The sequence below is a fragment of the Festucalex cinctus genome, chromosome 17 (genome assembly GCF_051991245.1).
Source record: "Festucalex cinctus isolate MCC-2025b chromosome 17, RoL_Fcin_1.0, whole genome shotgun sequence".
Taxonomy (NCBI): Eukaryota; Metazoa; Chordata; class Actinopteri; order Syngnathiformes; family Syngnathidae; genus Festucalex; species Festucalex cinctus.
This window is the reverse complement of record NC_135427.1, coordinates 10,885,162-10,905,201: the sequence shown is the minus strand read 5'-3', so window position 1 is coordinate 10,905,201 and position 20,040 is coordinate 10,885,162. Positions and strand designations below refer to the sequence as shown.

Genomic DNA, 20,040 nt, shown 5'->3' with positions numbered 1-20,040 from the left:
TGTTCGTATAATAATAACGTAAAATAATAATAATTTATTAATTTACATAATATAACATTTTTTTCTGTTTACGGTTTTACTGTTGAAAAATTTATATCTTAAAATTAGAATACAAATATTAAAAATTCATTTACAGTACCGTTAAACTACAGAGGGAACGCTTTCTGCTAAGGCGTATAACTATCGCGACAACATACGAGATATGACGTCACGCAACACGGAAGTTGTACAGTTTGACGTTCACAACAAATCAATTTAAGCGGTTTTCGTGGTTTTTTTTTTTCCAGCTTCAATTGAACATTTCTCTTTTGAACAGAAAGCGATTAGTCTTTCATAACGTTTTTAGGGCATGTGTGTCTTTTCAAAACCGGGGTTTTCCACTGTGTGATTTTGTTTTTAAGCTAGCGAGCTAGGTTCGCTAACCTGACATTAATGTCTCGGCTGTTTGCACCAGCTGAATACATTTGTCTAATTCTACAGGCCGAACACTACTATTGTATTATTTCGTAGACAAAATTAACAAAATGTCCATGTAGAATAGGAATGCGGCTATCAATTTCCGAGACGAGTTCAGGTCATATAAGCGTTATAAACTGTTTATTTTGTTTGAGACGAAGCAACTGGTCATCGCGAAGATTCCTTGTGAGTGCAAATACTTCAGTGGTTCACCTTGTGTTAATTTGTAATGTCAAGTGTCTCTTTACTGTGCTCATGCTTGTTAATTTCTTCCACTCATTTTGCAGGAATTGAAACCCCAACGTCTCCATCAGACCCATCTCTCCAAAGTAATTTGATCATTTTCAAATAGTTAACTAGTTCACATTGAAAACAAATCATGTTTTTCTGCTACAGACTCAACATTAGGCAAACACAACAATAATGAGACGTTAGAGCAACAAAAAGACAGCAAAAACATGAATTCGAGGACAAAGGCTGACACGCATGGTTTGCGAGGTGTCAAGACAAAAACTTCCCATCGCAGAATCATCCCCAGGCAGCAACTGTCCAGAAATACTCTGGAAAGATGGTTATCGAAGCCCACCCCAAATCCAAGCACTTCTGAAATGACGGTTGAAGAAGGCCCTCGAAGCACCCAAGGACACTCTCATGGTGGTCACAATGCTGTCTCAGACTCTGATGATGACACACAACCTCTATCACCTCAAGACCTGGATTGCGATGGCCTTGTCCCTGCTCTGTCAGTGGATTCAGAAAGTCAACACATACTTCAACCTGGTAGTTCAGAGAAACAGGAAGCGGCGTCAGGCTCCACAAGCTCAGGGTGCTTTCTCAAAACCAAAATAACAGACTTCTTTTCAGGGGCTTCGTCCGCAGGCTCGAAACGAGACAAGCATGATAAGCGCTGGGAAACACAGGACACAGATGAGGAAGATGAACTTGAAGCCACCTGGCTCGGGACGCCGATTGGCGAGCTGAGAAGGATGCCTCAGTGCGGCAGGCCGCTTCCTCCACTGAAGGACGTTCCTGGCGTCCACACTGTGATGATAAGGGTTTGAGATGTTACTTCATCACATCATTGATACTAGTGATAGACCGATATGGTTTTTTTTTAAGGGCAATACGATACCGATTATTAGTAGTCAACGAGGCCGATAACCGATATTTCAAGCCTATACTCATTTGCAGTAACAGATTCGTAAAAAGGCAGATGCTGATATTTGTCAAAATGCTAAATATTAATACCGACAATAGGCACGGGTGATAATCAGCCTATCCCTAATTGATGCATCCACTACTCACAAAAAAATGTGACATTCAACTTCTGGGTGAAATTTCATGTGCAACCTAAAATTCTCTATAACTTTCCAAGGATGTCTTATAAATCAATTTACCCGAAATCTGAATATCTAATTTCTTGTGAATGGTGTAAATGTTTTAGAAAAAATATTAAGTGTTTCCTCTCCATGATGTTGACAGACAGACCTTGTCGGTCACGCAACTGTTCCGTATCCTGCCACATTTGACGATACCTGGGATGATGTCCATGTCAAAATGCCCTGTTCAAGCAGGAATCTATTTCCAGTGCAAGATGAGGTAACGTCACACTAATCCATTCATCTATTTCCTACAGTTGTGGATGAGCTGGATCCTGTCCCGGCTGATTGACAGCCAGTCACAAGGCATATATAGAAAAAAAAATCACAACACTTGACAATTTAGAATGTTCAATGCTAATAGGCATATTTTTCTTGAGTAAATGGAGAAAATCCAAGCAAGCAAGACAAAAAAAAAGCACGCCAACTCCACACTGAAAAGCCTGAACCTCAGAACTGTGCAAATGTGATAACCACTGGTCTGTGTGCTTCCGTCACACTTGATATTCACACAAAATAGGCTGATTTTGAAATAAGTAGTAAAAAGCATCTTCACATTTTGCAAGAGGTGTTTTTCCTCACCGTTCTGGGTTCAGATTTCTGCTCGGGCCTTCCTCCATGGAGTATGTTCTCCTTGTGTTGGTTCTCTCTAGGTACTCTAGCTTCCACTGACATTTAAACATGAATGGATAATATGTACTTGATATAATTGTGCACCTTTTTAAATTGTTTGTAAAATGGGTTTTGCAAGTGTCTTATAAATGAAATGCATCGTTACTATACACATCTAACAAAGGTTCTCTTCCCACAGGAAACACGAGAACTTCAGAACAAGAGTCGGTGGGAGTTGATTAAGCAGACTTTGACGAGAAAAATTAGAAGCACTGCTGAGTTGAAGGCAAGTTTCTTTCTCAGGGTGCGCTGTTGTTGTCATTACCTCATTATGCCATTAGGTGGCGTCCTTATTCAACAAAACAGACCAATTTGGCACATCAGACTGAATGGAGTTGTATTTGTTGCAGGGTTACCTGTTTTTTTTTTTTTCTTTAAATTTGGATTATTTTATTTATTTATTTATTTTTATGTTTTACAGAGTGCAATATTGAAATACTGCGCTTCTACTGCCAAGAAGTGGGACTTCACTGCATTACATTTGTACTGCGTTAAGGTAAGCCTGTATGACAGTAAGGGCATATTGATTGCTTTTGATTAGTCTATGCATGAAGATTGATAGATAGATGCTATCTTAATCTTGTAAGGGAAATGTTATGCACAGGACAGGACAGGGTAGACTGAAACACATAAATCCACCCATTTTCTATAACGCTTGTCCTCAGTAAGTTTAATCTTTGTAAAGGGAGTACATTGGGTGCATTTGATCCTTTTTTTTTCAGTTAAAAGGTAAACAAAATAATCACAAAAGCCCACTCACAGCAGGTTGACCGACATACATGTCAGTGTTTTTACGAACCCCTCTTAAAGGCCATTCATCATGTGACGGCTTGATGCACCTCTCCACCCTCCTCCCCATCTTTGTGTGTGTGTCACTGTGTTTAGAGGACTAGTAAGGGCTGCACTGTGACTGTCTGGCTGTGGAGGTGGTTGGGAATATTCCATTTGTTCAGTCAGACAGGCTGTGTGCAGTGACACTAGGTGATAGGAGAAATCTCTCCTGAGCTTGTAAACATGAGAAATCTTAAGAAGTGTTATTTTCTCTAAGGGAGAATCCATTCACTCACACGCCGCCAAGGCAGCATCAAGAATGCATCACATTTTGTTGCTTAAAAAAAAAAAAAAAATGCATGAATTGTTTTTTTCCTCCATGTGGATGCGGTGATGAAAAATGTGTTGCTGTCAATCTGCGGGGAAAAAAAACAAACTGTAATGGATTTCGCATGAGAATAATGTTGCCACCTTTCACAAGCAGAGTGGGTGTGTGGAGCAATAATTTAATCTGCCCAAAAGGTCACGTTTGGTAACTTGTCAGGAAGGAAAATGGCTGACATTAGGAAACGCTTTACCCCGCCCACTTTTTAGTGTTGAATCAATCGGGCGTCGCATGCGTGTCATAAATCATGTAAGAATGGGGGGTAAAATCCCGAGTGTTGACAGCTTTTTGAGCTATGCAAAATTTGCAAATATTTATTGATTTGTGAGACTATCTCTCTTTTGTTTTCATTGATGACATTTCATACACATAGTACTATGTAGCCTTTGGTAGACTATGACTCGAGTTGGGTTTTATCAATGCTTTCACGATTATTTGTTATAGTATATTATTTTTGAGTGTCTTTGTTGATGTCATCTGGAGCCGTTTACAATCTATTATCTAAAAACTGACCACTAGCTTATCATCATCATCATCATCATCATCATCACCACCACCATTAATGTGACCTGTACAACCTAACTGAAAAAAAAATCTCTTAAACGTATGTGGGAAAATGTTTTATGGTCTTGTGGAACCTAAGGCAAACTTTTTTATTTATTTATTTATTTATTTATTTTTTAAACTACACACAAAGTATGGTGGTGGAACTGGGGCCTTAGACACCGAACAGCCTATTAGAACAGCTGAAATTGATTTGGGGTTAAGCAGAGGCACTTTAAATTGTGGCAGGTGGGTGCTGCTTACTCCCATTCAACATGAGTTTGAAAGTGATTGGTTATTTCTGAACACAAGCCACTTACAAGAGTTTATGCACATGTGCAACCACATTATTTCAGGTGGTTGTTTTTTTTACTTTCCCTCAAAGATTTCAGTTTTATTGTCATTGGATTTTTACTTATGTGGGACATTAATAGTGTAAAAAAAATTATCTTGTTCTCATATATATATTTTTTTTTATCACAACAAAACCTTTTAACATGGGCGTGTAGACTTTTTATACCCACTGTTGTTTGAGCATTGGCCAGCATTGGGCAGATGAGCTTGACATGGCAGCACTGTAGAGGCTCAAATCTGATCCCAAAAATAATAGGCGAGTATCGGTATCGTGCTCGCGATGGTGGCCATTTCATGATCAGGAGCTAGAAATTTGAAATAAGAAGAATAGAAAATTGCCATTAAGTTCATGCAATTTTAATGTATTTCTTTAAAATGTCTTACTGTTTTGTTTTTTTTTACACTATACACGAAGAGAATAGTGTCTGAAATAAATGAACACAATTCACTGCTACCTGCTGACTGTTAATTGCTTAATTTCCTTCTCGATTTAATCAAAAATGTATAACGTTTATTGCAATCTCTATCTGTATAAACATTGCATAAGTTTAATTATAATCAGGAAGCATTTTCTGTCAATATTTGTTTCTTAGACTACAGGAGACAAGGAAGCGGGATAGGTTTGAGTGTCAGAGGGAAGTAGACATGAGTGGCACGGAGTGACGGGCCCGGCGCCCCCCTTGAATATTCATCTCGGCGTGCGCACTCTTCACGCATAACAAAAGCCGTTGACGGACAGTTTTCCTCGGGCCGTATTTACGAGCGTGCGTACGTGTGTGTGTGTTATTTTCGCAGGCAGCCAAGCAGATTGTTTTACTGCTCGGACCTGTGGGGAATAGAAACAGAAGGCGCACATGCACTTGCGTGCACGCAACCCTCTTGACTATGTTGTCAGTTTTGGCGTGATGTACAGGCCTGAATCAAGCGGCGTGCAGTGAGTTCAGCCGATTTGATGCACAACCTGGCGCTGATTTAAAAGCGACGGGCCTCGCACCGGCTCGGCTCCATCCGCCGCCTCGCCCTGGCCGAGTGCCTTCATTCATCACACCGTGCTCGTTACTTAGGACAGTGTTTCGTCAGGCTTCCTTTGCCATTGTACAAATGTCCCGGGCTCCTCGGCCTGGCAAGTCCTCCACTACCCTTGGCTATTTGCATACACACCCCCACCACTCTAAAAAGTGTTTAATGACTTGGCTCGGCAGTGCACTACTGATGAGATCGCCCCATGATTGATCTTTTTGACATTTGTGTGGGTGTTGTAAACATGTCATATATTTAATAAGACATGTCCTCTTATTTGGCGACCAGTTGTTGGTTTTGATGTGATGTTGAAATTTCTGAAGCCAACCCTGTGTTTTTGGCCTATACAAAGGGTTGATTTCAGTTTTATTAAATTGTTGCTTTGTTAGATGCCGGGAGGCACGCAAAAGCTCAATGGGAACTAGAATTGTAAAGCATCTATCAAATAAGGAGCTTTTAGACCTGTTAATATATATTTGTTTGAAATAGTTAACTTCAGTAAATGTGATCCTCTAATGCTGCAAATTCAATAAATAACTAACAATTTTCCTTTCTTTCCAGCCAGTAACGTGCGTAATAATTGTATGTGTAGACCTGTGTAAATACTGTATTTATAAACTTGGTCTTAAATGCTTGGATTAAACCTTTTTTAAAAAGGTCCGCAAAACCAGCTGTAACCTTTTGTAAAATGAAATATTGCCTCCCAAACTTGCTCATCATGTCACATGTGAGTTTCGTGGCAAAGCAACAAACACAAACAGATATTTCCTCTTTTGCTCTTTCTCTCTTCAAGTTCCTGGAGCCTGCCGACGCGGAACATCTGTTTGGCTCCCTACTGCCAAAGCTGGTGCAATTAGCGCTGAGGGCGTCGGAGCTGTGCACCAAGGTAACAGCCATCGCTAACCATCGAATTGACGTGACCGCAAAAGAGCCGACGGCCATGCGCCGCAATGGCCGCAGGTTGACCCCCGAGGGGCGTACAAGGCATAGATAGATAATCCCCAAACGGCAGTCGAAGTGTGAGGTCAAGGAGCCTAGCTATTGACGATCCCATGCTAATGCCCTTTATGGGCATTATGGTCCAGTTTTATGCATGTGATGGGATTTCAAGCTGATAATTCCTTAATTAAATTTACATGAATGTGTTTCTCTCTGGGTTGATTAAACATTAAATCTGTCATAAAATAGCCCCTTTTACACTGCCAGTAAAAGATAGCATTTTCGAAACACACACACAGTTGCTCTTCTGTATAAACAGCATCAATTTGGAATGATGTGGCAAGGGTTTAGTTTCGACTCCTGCTCCTGTTTTGTGAATGCAATTGTTGCTGTTCGACTAGTGTTTAGTTCAGGGATGGGCAATCTCGGTCCTCGAGGGCCGCAGCCCTGCAGGTTTTGCAGGATTCCCTCTTACAATGCAAACTGTATCCAATCAATGGGATCGTTATCAGTCCAATGCAGAGTTGGCTGATGAGCGGGTCATATATCAGCTGTGTTGGGGAAGGACAACATCCAAAACCTGCAGGGTTGCGGCCCTCGAGGACCGAGGTTGCCCATCCCTGATTTAGTTAGGAAACATCTCTAACTGAAGTGGCTAAAATGTTTCATAACATTCATGGTTCATTTTGCATTTTTATTTTAGCATAAGCCTTACCTGTAAAACCAAAATGTTTATGCATCATAAATCTGATATTCTTTATTGTAATACAGATTAATTTATTGCGTATGCTTATTTAAAAATATGTGGGGAAGAGGACCTTGAAAAAAATTGCAATATTGATGACAAAAAAAAAAAAAAAGTAGTTACTAGTAGGGATGTAACGATACCGGCAATATCATGACATCGCGATATTAAAAATGCCACAATATATCGTCATCGTCATCGTCATGTCATGATATTAAAAGCAGCACATCTGTTTAAAAAAAAGTCAGGTTGATTTCTATTTGTGCAGTTCTAGCACCCTCTGGTGGCTACTTTTTTAGTGCCGTTTAATTTTCACATGGCATGTTTTGGCCCTCCTATGTTTATGGTCAGATGAAGAGGAACGTAATTTGCTTGTGAACTGAGTCAATATGTGGAGGAACTCAATGTGTGCTTGCATTAGCCTAAAATATGTATGTAACATTTGGAATATTTTCCATTACTGTATTGTACAAAAGCACAAGATTGTGTGTGTGTGTATTTTTTTTTAAATTTTTTTTTTTTGTATGAGCTAATTTTTTTCCCACAATATCGTGATAATTATCGTATCGTGACCTTCATATCGTGTGTATCGTGACGTTTGGATATCGTTACATCCAAGTTGGGTTTATGTTGCCACTGTAGGAATGGAACCGTCAAAAACTGTTATTTTGCGTTATCTCTGAAAGAGGCTTGTCTGTCTACCAATAGATGGGAAACAACAGAATTTCTTCTACGGCTCTCACTTACTTTCTATATTTGATGCCCTTGATTGTAGCCATGATTCAAGAAGCGGGCCAAAGTGGCGCCAAATTAGTACTCTTACGCGACATCCTTCAACATCTCATTTGGCAAATGGACTAAACAAATGATTTTGACCTTCCTCGGCGCTCGTGCCGCTCTGCTTCGTCTTTTCCAGCCCATACCGCTCCTCAAGAGGGGCACCAGCCACTCCATCAGCATGTCGCAGGAGCAGGTGGCCTGCCTGCTCGCCAACGCCTTCTTCTGCACCTTCCCGCGGCGCAACTCTCGACGCAGCGAGTACGGCAACTACCCGGATATCAACTTCTTTAGGTAACGCTCAAGCCTAATTGCGGGCTGGAAGATGTCAAGCAAAATAAGTCCGTAGATCGCCGCGCAGACATGCCCCATCCTACAATCTCTTTTGGCATTGCGGTGTAATTACCTAAATGGAGGGGGAAATTAGATTAGCATCGAGTCAGACGGAGAATGCCATTGGCGGTTTGGTAGAAGACTGTGACAGTGTGCAGTGGCATCGCTAGTTCATTTACATCAAGGTTTTGTTTCTGTGATATGCAAGGAGTGAAAACCTTTGTGTCTCAGTTGATCTTATGCTTGCTTACAGTCATCTACATTTTTTTTTTATGTGTTGTTAGAAATTTAGAGGATATGGAAATAGGGCTCAGCAATATGGCCAAAAAATAAAATCTCGATTTTTGCAGTCATTCAGTATGATTACGATTTTAATCGATTTTAATCTAATTCATCCAACAAACATTTATTTAAAGGTTTCATTTTTAATTAACATTTTAAGATAACTCGTAAATTGTAGTGCCTGAATTTTTTTTATTTTAGTTAACATGTTCGTAACGCAAGACACTCGTATATCAAATCGTCTTACCCCATTTAAATGAATGCAAATGCCATTAATATGTTCCAGCCCCCCATCCAAAATAAAACAAATTGTTGTTAATATTTTTAGTAAGAAAAATAGCTCTTGTCAAACATTCCACTTTATAGAAGCATGTATTAATGGCACGATTTAAAGGAATGTAAAGAAGCTCAACATTTGTTGCCACAATTTTTGCTTTAATTGTGCTGCTGCTTTTGGTGTGCATGCAAGTAATATTCATTCTTCGCACTGATGCCATTTGTTAACCTGTAGAAGGTGTTTTCTGTTATGTGCTAGCATTAAAATAGCAGACTTTAGGTTAAGTTCAGTGCCACCATTTAGTTCTCAGCTTGTATCTGACAGAGCATTTACAGCTGTCTGGTTATCACACAAAAATTTACAAGCACTTTTTTTTTCCTCATGTTCACTGAGCCGAGTCATGTGTAATAATGGCTTTGCTTGACTTTTGAGGCATATGTTTTCCAGGGATTTTTGGTTGAACTCCAAATTGCGCAACTTTTGTGGTTCTGTTCTACATTATATAATCCTGCATGTATTGTATGGATTCTCCCTGAGACCATATTGCCTTCCATCATCACTTAAAAGCCTGCTCTCGCCAGCAAGTCCAGTCCAAGACACTTTGCCCTCAGGAGTGTACGACGCAAGATTGTTGCTACCGGCCTCCAATGGAAACACAAAATGAGACTCCGAAGAATGAGATTGTCGCTCCCCCCCCGAGGGGCTTTTAGAGCATCAAGTTTTTGTCATTCCATTCCCCTCTCACCACATGAAAATTCTTACAACACGCTCAGGACTGGAGTGCGACGGCGTTTTTAATGTGCATTCAAAACTTGGCCACTAGCAGCAATTGCGTACATTAGTTGTCAGGAAAGTGAGGTTGACCTCACGCTTCCTTGCTTTAAAAGCAACGCAGGACGTCTTAATGTGTCCCCGAGGAGGAGGAGGAGGGCCAAGCTCCTGCTTTGCTTTTTTTCTCGTGTGTATGTGAGAGTGCTACAAAGTGGCACAAGCGATGACAAGCCCGCGGCAACTCCATTGTGGCCACAGCGGAGGGGATCCGACATTATCGGCGAGTGACTGAAAGGGAGGCTGAGTGAGGGCTCAACTAATTCATATCAAACGCTGAAGCATGACTGAACTCACGTGGACGACTCCCGTCCCTGTCGCACTTTAATCTCCATTTAGTATGTTCAGTTGTGATGCCACACCCTTTGCTTAAAAATGATAATTTTGGTTTCAAAACCTAAGATAATAAAGTTCACTTTTGATTGACACTGTCAGATATGTTTTAGTTTTCCTGCTCTTGTAAGTAATTGAAGTGCATGATACCTTACAAAATAAAACAATGTATTTTAATATACTATTAATGTTTAGAAGTAGAACAAATAAATACTTCATCAAATCTAACGTGTCGTCTTTTTACCTCCAGGCTGTTTGAGGGATCTTCATCCAGGAAGATTGAGAAGTTAAAAACTCTAATGTGCTACTTCAGAAGCGTCACTGAGCATAGTATGTTTTTGTTTCATTTCCACTACTAATATGCTTAAGGCTACATGAAGACAAATGTATTGCCTTCATTTTCTGCTTTTCAGAGCCGACTGGTCTGGTGACGTTTACACGAAAAAGCCTGGATGATCTTCCTGATTGGGAAAGGTGTAGTTAATTGATTTTGATTTTAATACAAGCCTCTTTTTCTGATACGATAACTGTTATTTTGATTTTATTTTAGCTCTGAGACTCTGCTCACAAAGCTGTACATTGCATCCGAAGGGACTATTGAGGATGATGGTTATGGAATGCTTCAGGTAAGATGGAGGTGTAGTATGGAACAGTGATTGACGTGGTGTGCGGGAGAAGAATCACTAAATTAGATGTTTAAATTTGTCTAATCCAGCAATTTAAAATTCAGTTATACTTGACTTTTTACGTATAATACATTTACATAGACAATTATGTTTAATGTTTGCCTTTCGATAAAAAAACAAAACATTATTTCCCATTGTTAATGTTAAAACTGCATACAGTTACAGTGGCTTACAATAATATAAATATACCTTTAAGTAGGTGTGTAACAAAAACCGGTTTGAATCAATCACTGAATCAAATGGAATCGTTCCATTATTTAAATATATCCAGATCTGTATTGAATTATCTTTTCTTGGGAGATATAAACAAAAAAAAAAGTCATTGCATCATGTCCCAGTGTTGAACTATCCCACTGAGGAGAATCGTTCTATTTTCAAATCGAACGTACCTTGAATTGTCTTTTGTGGAGAGATGCCACACCCCTTTCCTTTTCGGAATGAACACCAACGCTTGTCTTTAACACTTTTATTGGGAAGACTAACACGGCACGTTTGCGGGATCGTCTGTCGCTAAATTCTGTAGCTCTTCATCCAAAATGCTTACCGCTGCTGAAAAGGCACCCGTGAGGGTGCATGCGTCGGGACCGGGGTCGCGGCCTCCGAGCCCGCCCCGCTTTCCACATCATCCGCACTTCCTGCTCTCTTGTCAGAATGGCCCGATTTGCCTTTCACCTTTTGTTTGCCTTCAGTCGCCACCAGCTGACAGCTGACGAGCGCTCATGACCAGCCCCCGGGAACGCCGCGGCCCGGATTGATGTCCGCTCCACCGGGGTGGGCGTGAGGGGGCGGCTGGCGTGCTGACAGCCTGTCAAAGTAGACTTTGGCGGCCTGGCTGACTGTCCTCAGAGTTGAGTGACCAGTTTGGGGACAACGTCTTCCTTCCAGGGGTTGTGACGGTGGGGTTTGCTCCTGGCTGTCTGCAGGCCAATGAGCAACAACTGACAGTCTTCAAATTGAGAATTATTTCTTCCGCATGGCTGATTTCTGACTTGTATGTGTCTGAGCAGAAACAACGGACCCTCATGCTGGTCCTATTTGAAACACTACAAAAGATGTTACATTCTCCACTCAGCAGGGGGTTTCTTAGGACTTTAGGAGTCAAGTCCTGCTCTTGGGGTCAACACATTTAGGAGTCAGCCTTTGAAAATTAAGGTTTTGTCACAAATGTAGTACACTAAATAAAAATAAATTCCTCCATTTTGGGTTTCAGGTGGATTTTGCCAATCAGTTCGTGGGAGGAGGAGTCACCAGTTCAGGCCTGGTTCAAGAGGAAATCCGTTTCCTCATCAACCCTGAGCTTATCGTGTCTCGCCTCTTTACGGAAGCTCTGGATCATGACGAGTGTCTGATCATCACAGGTGAGAAATGCAGTAGAATGTTTTCATCCATTCTCTAATCATAAGGTTGAAAACGGAAGAAAGTCATCCAGGTCTTTTGTTGACCCCATCTTGCCTTAACAAGGGCTTCAATAATGTTGGTGGCAATTACTCAGTTTTCTTGTCACACGCTTACTCTTGATTGTGAGCCCGGTTGGTGGGGCGGACCTCGAGCTTGCCTGATTGTTGTGCTCAGTACTTCCCACTGAATGTCCTTCAGGAGTGAGTGGCAGCAACATGGCGAGCAACGTTTGGGACAAATCGACAGCAGCCGTAAGAGCGTGAGAATCAGGGAGTCCCAGCACGAGATCATCACCCTCCTGCTGAGACTCCTTGTTTTGTTTTGTTTTTTACTCTGTTTTAATCTGTGACACATTCAGACTCTGGCGGCTGTTTGATTACGTCAATGAAAATCAGTATTTTGTCAATCTAGAAGAAAACTGCACAAAAAAATGGTGCTGCTGTGATGAATGACGTGCGCCAACAGGTACAACAATTTTAAACCCACATCACAGAACGAGGAGTAATACATCCTGACTCAGTAAAAGGAATTGCTGATGATTTAAGGATCCTATAGGCGGGTCTCAAACAAGAAGTAAAGAAGTAGAGGCCCTCACTCTCACATTAACTCATTCAAACCCAAAAATGTGTAAACACGTATTTTTTATTTATTTATTTATTTATTTTTAATGCTAGAGCATACAGAAGGCTTTGATGCATATTCTGACATAAAGAGGTGGCTTAAAGCAATGGTAGTTATTACAAAAAATGGCCAGCAGCAGAGTATTAGAAATCACCAGGGCCATGTTGCAACAAGCTCTTTTTGCCAGTGTTTTCATCAGGAATGTGAATCTTGATAAAACATAGCTATATTCTAATGCTAATTGCTGCAAAACCGAAACAGGAACAAATATAATTTTCTTTTTCCTGATGAAACAAGAGACTGTAATCTTTCCTTTGGTAAGTTCCATGTTTTTTTGTTAAGAACACAATATTCTGTGGGCCTTTCAAAATCAGTCCAAATCCAGTAAAACAGGGAGCTAAAGGGGGTTGCTTCAGTCGAAATGGCTGGGAGTGAATGAGTTAACCAATTAATGTATAAAACCAAGTCCAAACAAAAGGAGTCATAGTGCCGAATGAGGGGATGGGATCGGTATTTTACGATTGCTATGTTGTGTAAGCACCAGAGGCGTCCCGTCACAGTAACCATTCAAGCCACGCCGTATCCCTCAAGAAGTCACCTTCTCGTTTCTCCTGCTCGCGCGTGCTCTCTTGCCTCCACTTAACTTGATTACACGAGCCTGGAATTAAATATATCTGGAAGGACCTGCCCAAGACCTGCTCCGCTAATGCACTCTCCCGTTCCATCATTTTTATTAAACCCCGTCTTGTATCTCTCTTGTCCCTGTTACGGCATGCGAGCCGTAGCTACATTGTGGCCCCGTGCAGTAAATCATATTACCCTGTGATGCTTTTTGGCACACAAAGGAGGGAATGTAATGGATCTTACAGCCACGATGAAATCTGCAAAAGTGCTCAGGCCTAATTGAATTGATTGTTAAGGTTACTGGTCGACATCGGGGCGGTCAAACAGTTGCTGTAAGAAGTACCAAGGAGAAGCAGAAAATGATGCAGGATTGATACAGTGAGGTAAAATGCTTAAAAATGTTTACAATTTTAGATTAAATTGACTTTTTATGGTGCAACTGTTCTTCTTCGTTTTTGCCACATGTAATTGTATTACTGCCTCCTGGTGGCCAAGGCGGGTACACCAGAAGGAGCAGCACAATTAATTAGATGAGCATTAAATCATGATGCACGGACTGTTTAATAAATTGTATTTTAATTATATACTCCAAATTGTTCGAAAATATAGTGCTATTTTTCCTTAAAAAAAAATAAAAAAACTTTTAAGGGGAGGACGTAACGGACTCAACTTGCCATGCTTCCTTGTCATTGTAATGCCGCTTTAGCTAACTCCAGGTGTTTTGCAGGCCCACACTAAGTAATATAGCCGGCCGAATCTGTCCCGCAGGCCTCGCGCTCGAGAGATTCGCTCACCCCTCCCCGCCGCGCTCCACTTCCAGGCCAATCCCCCACTGCTAATCACTTGGTTTCTCCACTGCAGTGTGTGGAGCGTCTCAGCGAGTACTCTCGACAGCCAGCGTCCTAATGAGCTCTAATGAGAACTCAGCCCTTATGTTTTAACCATGACCACTTCAAGATAACATTTCTATTTGTCCATCATCTTTATTACTCAGGTGAATGTGGGGTTTGTTGCCAGGCATTAAAAAAAATAACGTTAAACGATACCATGCCGAATACATGTCTGCTTTTACTTTGCAGGGGCAGAGCAGTACAGTAAATACACAGGTTACGCGCAGACGTACAAATTTGGCGGCAGCCATCAGGACACCACTCCAAGGTATTTAACCAAACTCTACTTCATGTAAAGACCCCTAAGCACTGTTTTCAGCCCTTGCATCTCAGGCTGTGTTTGATATGCTAGCAATGTGGCAACATTTATGTGATTTAGTTCCAACCGCTTGACCTTGGCGCAGACTGAAATACATCAACAAGTGTGTGAAAGGATTACCATGAAGCCGCAAATGTGAATGATTAATGGTGTAGAGTCGAGCCTTTCTCTTTACTTTATGACTGTAGTGTGCATATATATATCCCCAAAAAATTCAATCTGTTGTGCTTCTTGTTTTCGGCAAAAAAAAAAAAAAAAAAGCAACCAATTTTCTTTCCATTTTCTACTAGACCTTGTATGTCACGGTAATTTTCCATGTGCTATCAAATGCTACACAGCTTGATGAGAATTTAGTAGGAAATAACAAAAAAACGTTAATAGCGCTAAGTTTGTTTTTTGCCACGGGGGATAACACATACTCCATATTTTGCCAAAATTGCCATCATTTCAAAACAGCTATTGGTTAGGAGCATGTCATTTTCATAAAATTCCTTCATTAAAATGACTTTTTTTTTTTTTAAATACTTAATACTGTATTGTACAAAAAAAGGAGCCACAATGAAAATAAGTGGTTCCTTCATATTTTTGATAGTTAAAAAAAAAAAAAAGTTGTAAATATGCAAGCGATTTGTAAACTAGCAGGCAATAATTTTTGCCCATTTTGCTACAATTTTTTGTTTTTATGATGTAACAAAACATTCATTTCAGAGACGACTGGCAAAGAAGATGCACAGAGATTGTGGCGATCGACGCTATGCCATTCAGGCACTACCTGGAGCAGTTTCATCCAGACGGAATTGACCGCGAGCTCAATAAGGTTTTTTTTTTTTTAATTCATTTTATTTGTGCCCAGGCTGCACTACATAATGGTCATAGTAGTATGCACATTGGTGCATGGTAGCTTCAATTTGATAATTAGCATTGGTTCATGTTTATGGTTTTCACTGCTTCTCAAAATAATTATTTGAGAAGGACATGCATGTGTTGCAAACAGATGGGACTGTAACATGTGACCAGAATATACTGCAGCCTATCCCTGAGCATTCATACCTTTAAGACAATTCATCTAAATGTATGCATTTTGAATTACAAAAATGAAACTGTGAATGCAGCGGTCTTCCCAGGTAATGATTTCCATTTGTAACGGGAAATGAAGACATTGGCAATTTCAAGGCTGCCGTCAAACGGCTTGGAGAAGTGTTTGACAGCTCTGACAAGGTTGTGAGGAATGCACCAGTTTAAGGATCAATCCCTTTTGGAATACTGTACTTTCCAGATAAATGCCTGTTGGATTTATGAGCGGTCAAAGGGGCGGAGGCGGCCCTTGTTGTCTATTTACTTAAAAGTCCAGTGGGAGAACGAATGTGCTGAGGTCAGCGGGCCGTGCGACCCACTCATGGTGCTCTCATCCATGGCTGTGGAAGTGTAATGACATACGGTTGATATATGATATAAATGTATGTAAAGCCAGGCTGACTAACCTGTATGTGCTCATGCGTTGAATGACTTGTCAAGCGCAAGCCCGCAGCCAAATAGAATGACTTTTTAGAATTGCTGTGTTCCATAGTCCATTTGCATTGCATTGTGTGGAAGTGTAATGTTCTCATAATGACCTATGACTGTACAGTGACCCCAAGAATAACTTGAGCCTCAATGATATGACCTCGCTTTTAAGTACAATATTGAAATGTGATTTAAAGTGAGGTAAATGAGATTTATTAAAATAACACAGAGTACTCCTGTACCCTGGCAGCTTTGTAGGTATGGCAAAATATATTGTAGCACTTACTAAATTATCATAGGAACATGCTGCATTTGATTCTTAAGACACATTACAAATAGGGATGCTCTATTATAAAGAAAATATTAATCGCAATTGTTTTGATGATTGGAATCACATTTTTTTTATACAAAACAAGAAAATGTTTAAAAGTTAAAAAAAAAATATTACGACAAATAAAATTCTTTGAAACACGCAAGTTCCTTTTGGATGAAATAAAATGTATTAAATCAGTTATTTTAAAATTTAAAAAGGTTGCAGATGTATAAATTTAAAAAACTCAAAATTAGCATTAATAGTCTTGATGCTGATTTTGTAATTGTGGAGTGTAATAATTGAAATTGTAATTGAATTTTGATAAATGCACAGCCCTAATTACAAATATAACTTTTCTCCCAAGAATTTAGTTTGATTTGATGCGTTTTACTTTCATAGTTTAGTGAGAAATATTTTTGTCGACTAGACGCGGGGAAAAAATGACATTTTTACCTAAAAAAAAAAAAAAAAAAAGCCAACAAATTCAGCAAGCAAGGATTCTCATGACCTAGAGATGGAAGACAATCTACACAAATGTTATTGTAAATTGTGAAATTAAATGAATGACTCACAATATGGCAGCTCATGACACAGCAATTTTCATGTTTTACTCAACACATTAAATTGTGTATTTTATTTTATTTTATTTTTTTAACCCTTTGTCTCTGTTCCAGGCTTATTGTGGCTTTGCCCGCCCCGGCGAACACAGTGACAACCTTTCCGCGGTGGCCACGGGAAACTGGGGCTGCGGGGTTTTTGGAGGCGACGCGCGTCTTAAAGGCAAGTGGTGAACGCAACGCGGCTCAAATGCTGTCCTCGCCGATCGTCTTCCTGCATAGAAGGCAATAAACGTCAGGATGAGCGGTCATTTGTCTTGCGGGAATACATTCATTTACTTATGGCCTATTCGTCGCCTTCCTCCTATTGATCAACTGACAGAGCTAATACGGTTCATTAATAGTGAAATTGATCGCTGGTACTAGTCCATCAATCTGCTGCTTTCTCTTCTGCCTCAGCTTTGCACCGTGAGTAGAGTAAATGCAGCAAGCTGCATACCTCCATACATATTTGTTAATTATGTGGAGTGACATGCAGTACTCCATAGGCCCAATCATCTACTGTCTACTTAATGATATGCCTCTAGGAGAAATCTTTGTAATTGTGATGGTGGTTCCCCTCTTCCTTGCTTTCTTGTAGTATCCTCTAATTTGGTGATAATTGAAGAAAAAGCTTAGTGGGGAGATTTTTTTTTTTTTTTTTAATCAGACAAACACTTGGCTGTAAATTAGGTACATCTTGTTTTACACATGCCTAATTTATAATACTCGTGACTGTCATAGAGCAGCAGTCTTAATTTAACAAACTACTGCATCATATTGTGAGCTACTATAATAATGGTAATAATAAGGTAACAGAGCTAATGACTTGGCTGTTGAGTGTATTTTCAGTCTCTTTAAATATGCACACCTCAGTAGGGGTTCGACCCATTCCCCAGTTTGCCCCCTTAACCAATGAGACTGTTGCCTTTTAATTTAGTTGGTAACATTTATTACAAATTTAATAAATAAGATGAGTACTTACCTATAGATATTGCAAGTTGTTTCAAACTTTCCTGATATGCTTAGAAACATTTTGCGGCACTCCTCAAGCCGACTTTTCTTTCTTCCCGACCCAGCGTTGCTCCAGATGCTGGCAGCTGCCGAGGCGGGACGCGACGTGGCTTATTTCACCTTCGGAGACAGCCAGCTCGTGGCAGATGTCCACGCCATGCACTCGTTCCTCACGCGGAGGTGCATCACTGTTGGTGAGGGCCTCATTGTGGCGTCCCACTTGCATCTTGTTTATATGCAACTTTGATTTATTTATTTTTTTTCACCTGGAGGATTGCACACCCAATGAAAAAAAGCAAAAAACAAAACGTGCAGCCCTCCACCAAGGCTGAGAAACCCTAAACATGTCCACCTGACTCATTTGATTGAAATTATGATGACCATCTGGGCTATATTATTCCACTACAGTCTTGGTGGTGACGCTAATGCGCTTCAGGTCACTGCTCTCACTTGGCCCTGATTTATATCAAATTAATCGCTCCTTACTTGGATCAAAATTCAACGTCTGCACAACACCATCTTAATTGTGTCCGCATGTTAAAAGCTCACTCAATACTAATGTTGTTCCGATACCGATACTGCATTAAAGGAGTGGTATCGGTATCGCTGAGTACTCACAAGTAACATGCCGATACCATTAATTCCAACGCTAATATAGGATTTTGGATGCAGCATCGTGTGTCTTGCTCGTGCACGACATTCACTGATATGTGACATGTTCACTGCATGCCGATCTAAGATATCTTATTGGCCCTTGAATGCTCTGAACCAATGGCAGGACACCTTTTTCATGTTGAGGAAAAAAAGAAACATAGGTATCGGTATCGGCCGATACTGCAAACCTGGGGGTCGGGATCAGTATCAGGGGCCAAAAAATGGTATCGGAACAACACTACTTAATACTTTTTCTAATAACATACGATGATGGGACTAAACCATTTTTTTAAATTCTGTGGCACTTTGTGATTTGCGAAAGTGATTCAAAATGTTGTATAAAGGGTTTGATGTGCAACTTAAACAGCAACACAGATCTATATCATACAATTTGAACTATCACAGCTCACCTGTTTTCTGAAGCTTGTTTTGAGTTGACAGCAAGTGGCAAAATGGCTGCCCCCTGAGGATTTTGCTGCTTAACTCGTATTCCACAAACGCAATATTAATCAGAATACCGTGTTTACACTAATGGAGCTGCAAAGAACATATTGTAAAAGATTTTTTTTTTTCTCCCTGCTTTTATTTTTTTTTAATTACAGGGGAGGTGTATGATCTCATTGTCCAGTACCACAGCGACGTGTGCAGGGGCTGCAGCACTCGGCGGCCTGACGTCAGCCTCTACTCTTTCATCTACAGACAGGTCGGCTCCTCCTCGCTTACCCAGTGACTGCCGCCAGACGACACCCCCCCCCCGCCGATGACTCTTACTGTCAGGTGACCCATGAGTCACCGTGCCTTTGGAATTAGAAAACACACTTACACAAATCAAAACTCTTCTCACTTTGCTGTTTGAGCACATTCAGTTAATAATGGTAGTTTATACAAATGTTTACCTCCGGCAGCCCAGTACTGAACAACAGCAGGTGATTATTGTGAGCGGTCTGGACAGTGTTTATTTTGCTGCTAATTCAACAAGTGTGATTTTTTTTTTTTTTTGAAGCAAAGGTTGCCATCCGTCTTCTGTCATTTTGCTTTTTCTTTTACACCCACACAAATGCAGCCTAATTGAATTGGCTGTCAGAAATCGAGTTAGAGGGTAACTAGAATGGGCATTGGGAAGCTTGGGAGTCATCTCGGGGGGGATAAAAAGTATGGACTTGAAGAGCAGAGAAAATATTCCTGCTGTGTACAAATCTTTGATTGATTCTTAATTTCTCAAAGAACACAAACTGAGTAATAACAGCACTGTACTGCTTGTATTTAAAATTGACAATTTCTTCCTTTTGATTAAAAAAATGACAGCTCGTCCTGTCCTGTCACTGTGA

The 20,040-nt window shown here is 40.4% G+C and overlaps 1 protein-coding gene across 1 annotated transcript; it reads left to right on the top strand.

The window, feature by feature from the left end:
• The first annotated feature begins 207 nt into the window (after positions 1 to 207).
• Positions 208 to 20,040, top strand: LOC144005436 (poly(ADP-ribose) glycohydrolase). Its single transcript, XM_077503601.1, has 17 exons — positions 208 to 642; positions 744 to 785; positions 853 to 1,511; positions 1,939 to 2,055; positions 2,647 to 2,733; positions 2,929 to 3,003; positions 6,374 to 6,466; positions 8,181 to 8,335; positions 10,345 to 10,424; positions 10,508 to 10,568; positions 10,645 to 10,720; positions 11,991 to 12,138; positions 14,503 to 14,581; positions 15,341 to 15,449; positions 17,123 to 17,228; positions 18,124 to 18,252; positions 19,315 to 20,040. Exons 3-17 carry the CDS (start codon positions 915 to 917, stop codon positions 19,440 to 19,442), a joined length of 2,040 nt encoding a protein of 679 aa, XP_077359727.1. The 5' UTR covers positions 208 to 642; positions 744 to 785; positions 853 to 914; the 3' UTR covers positions 19,443 to 20,040.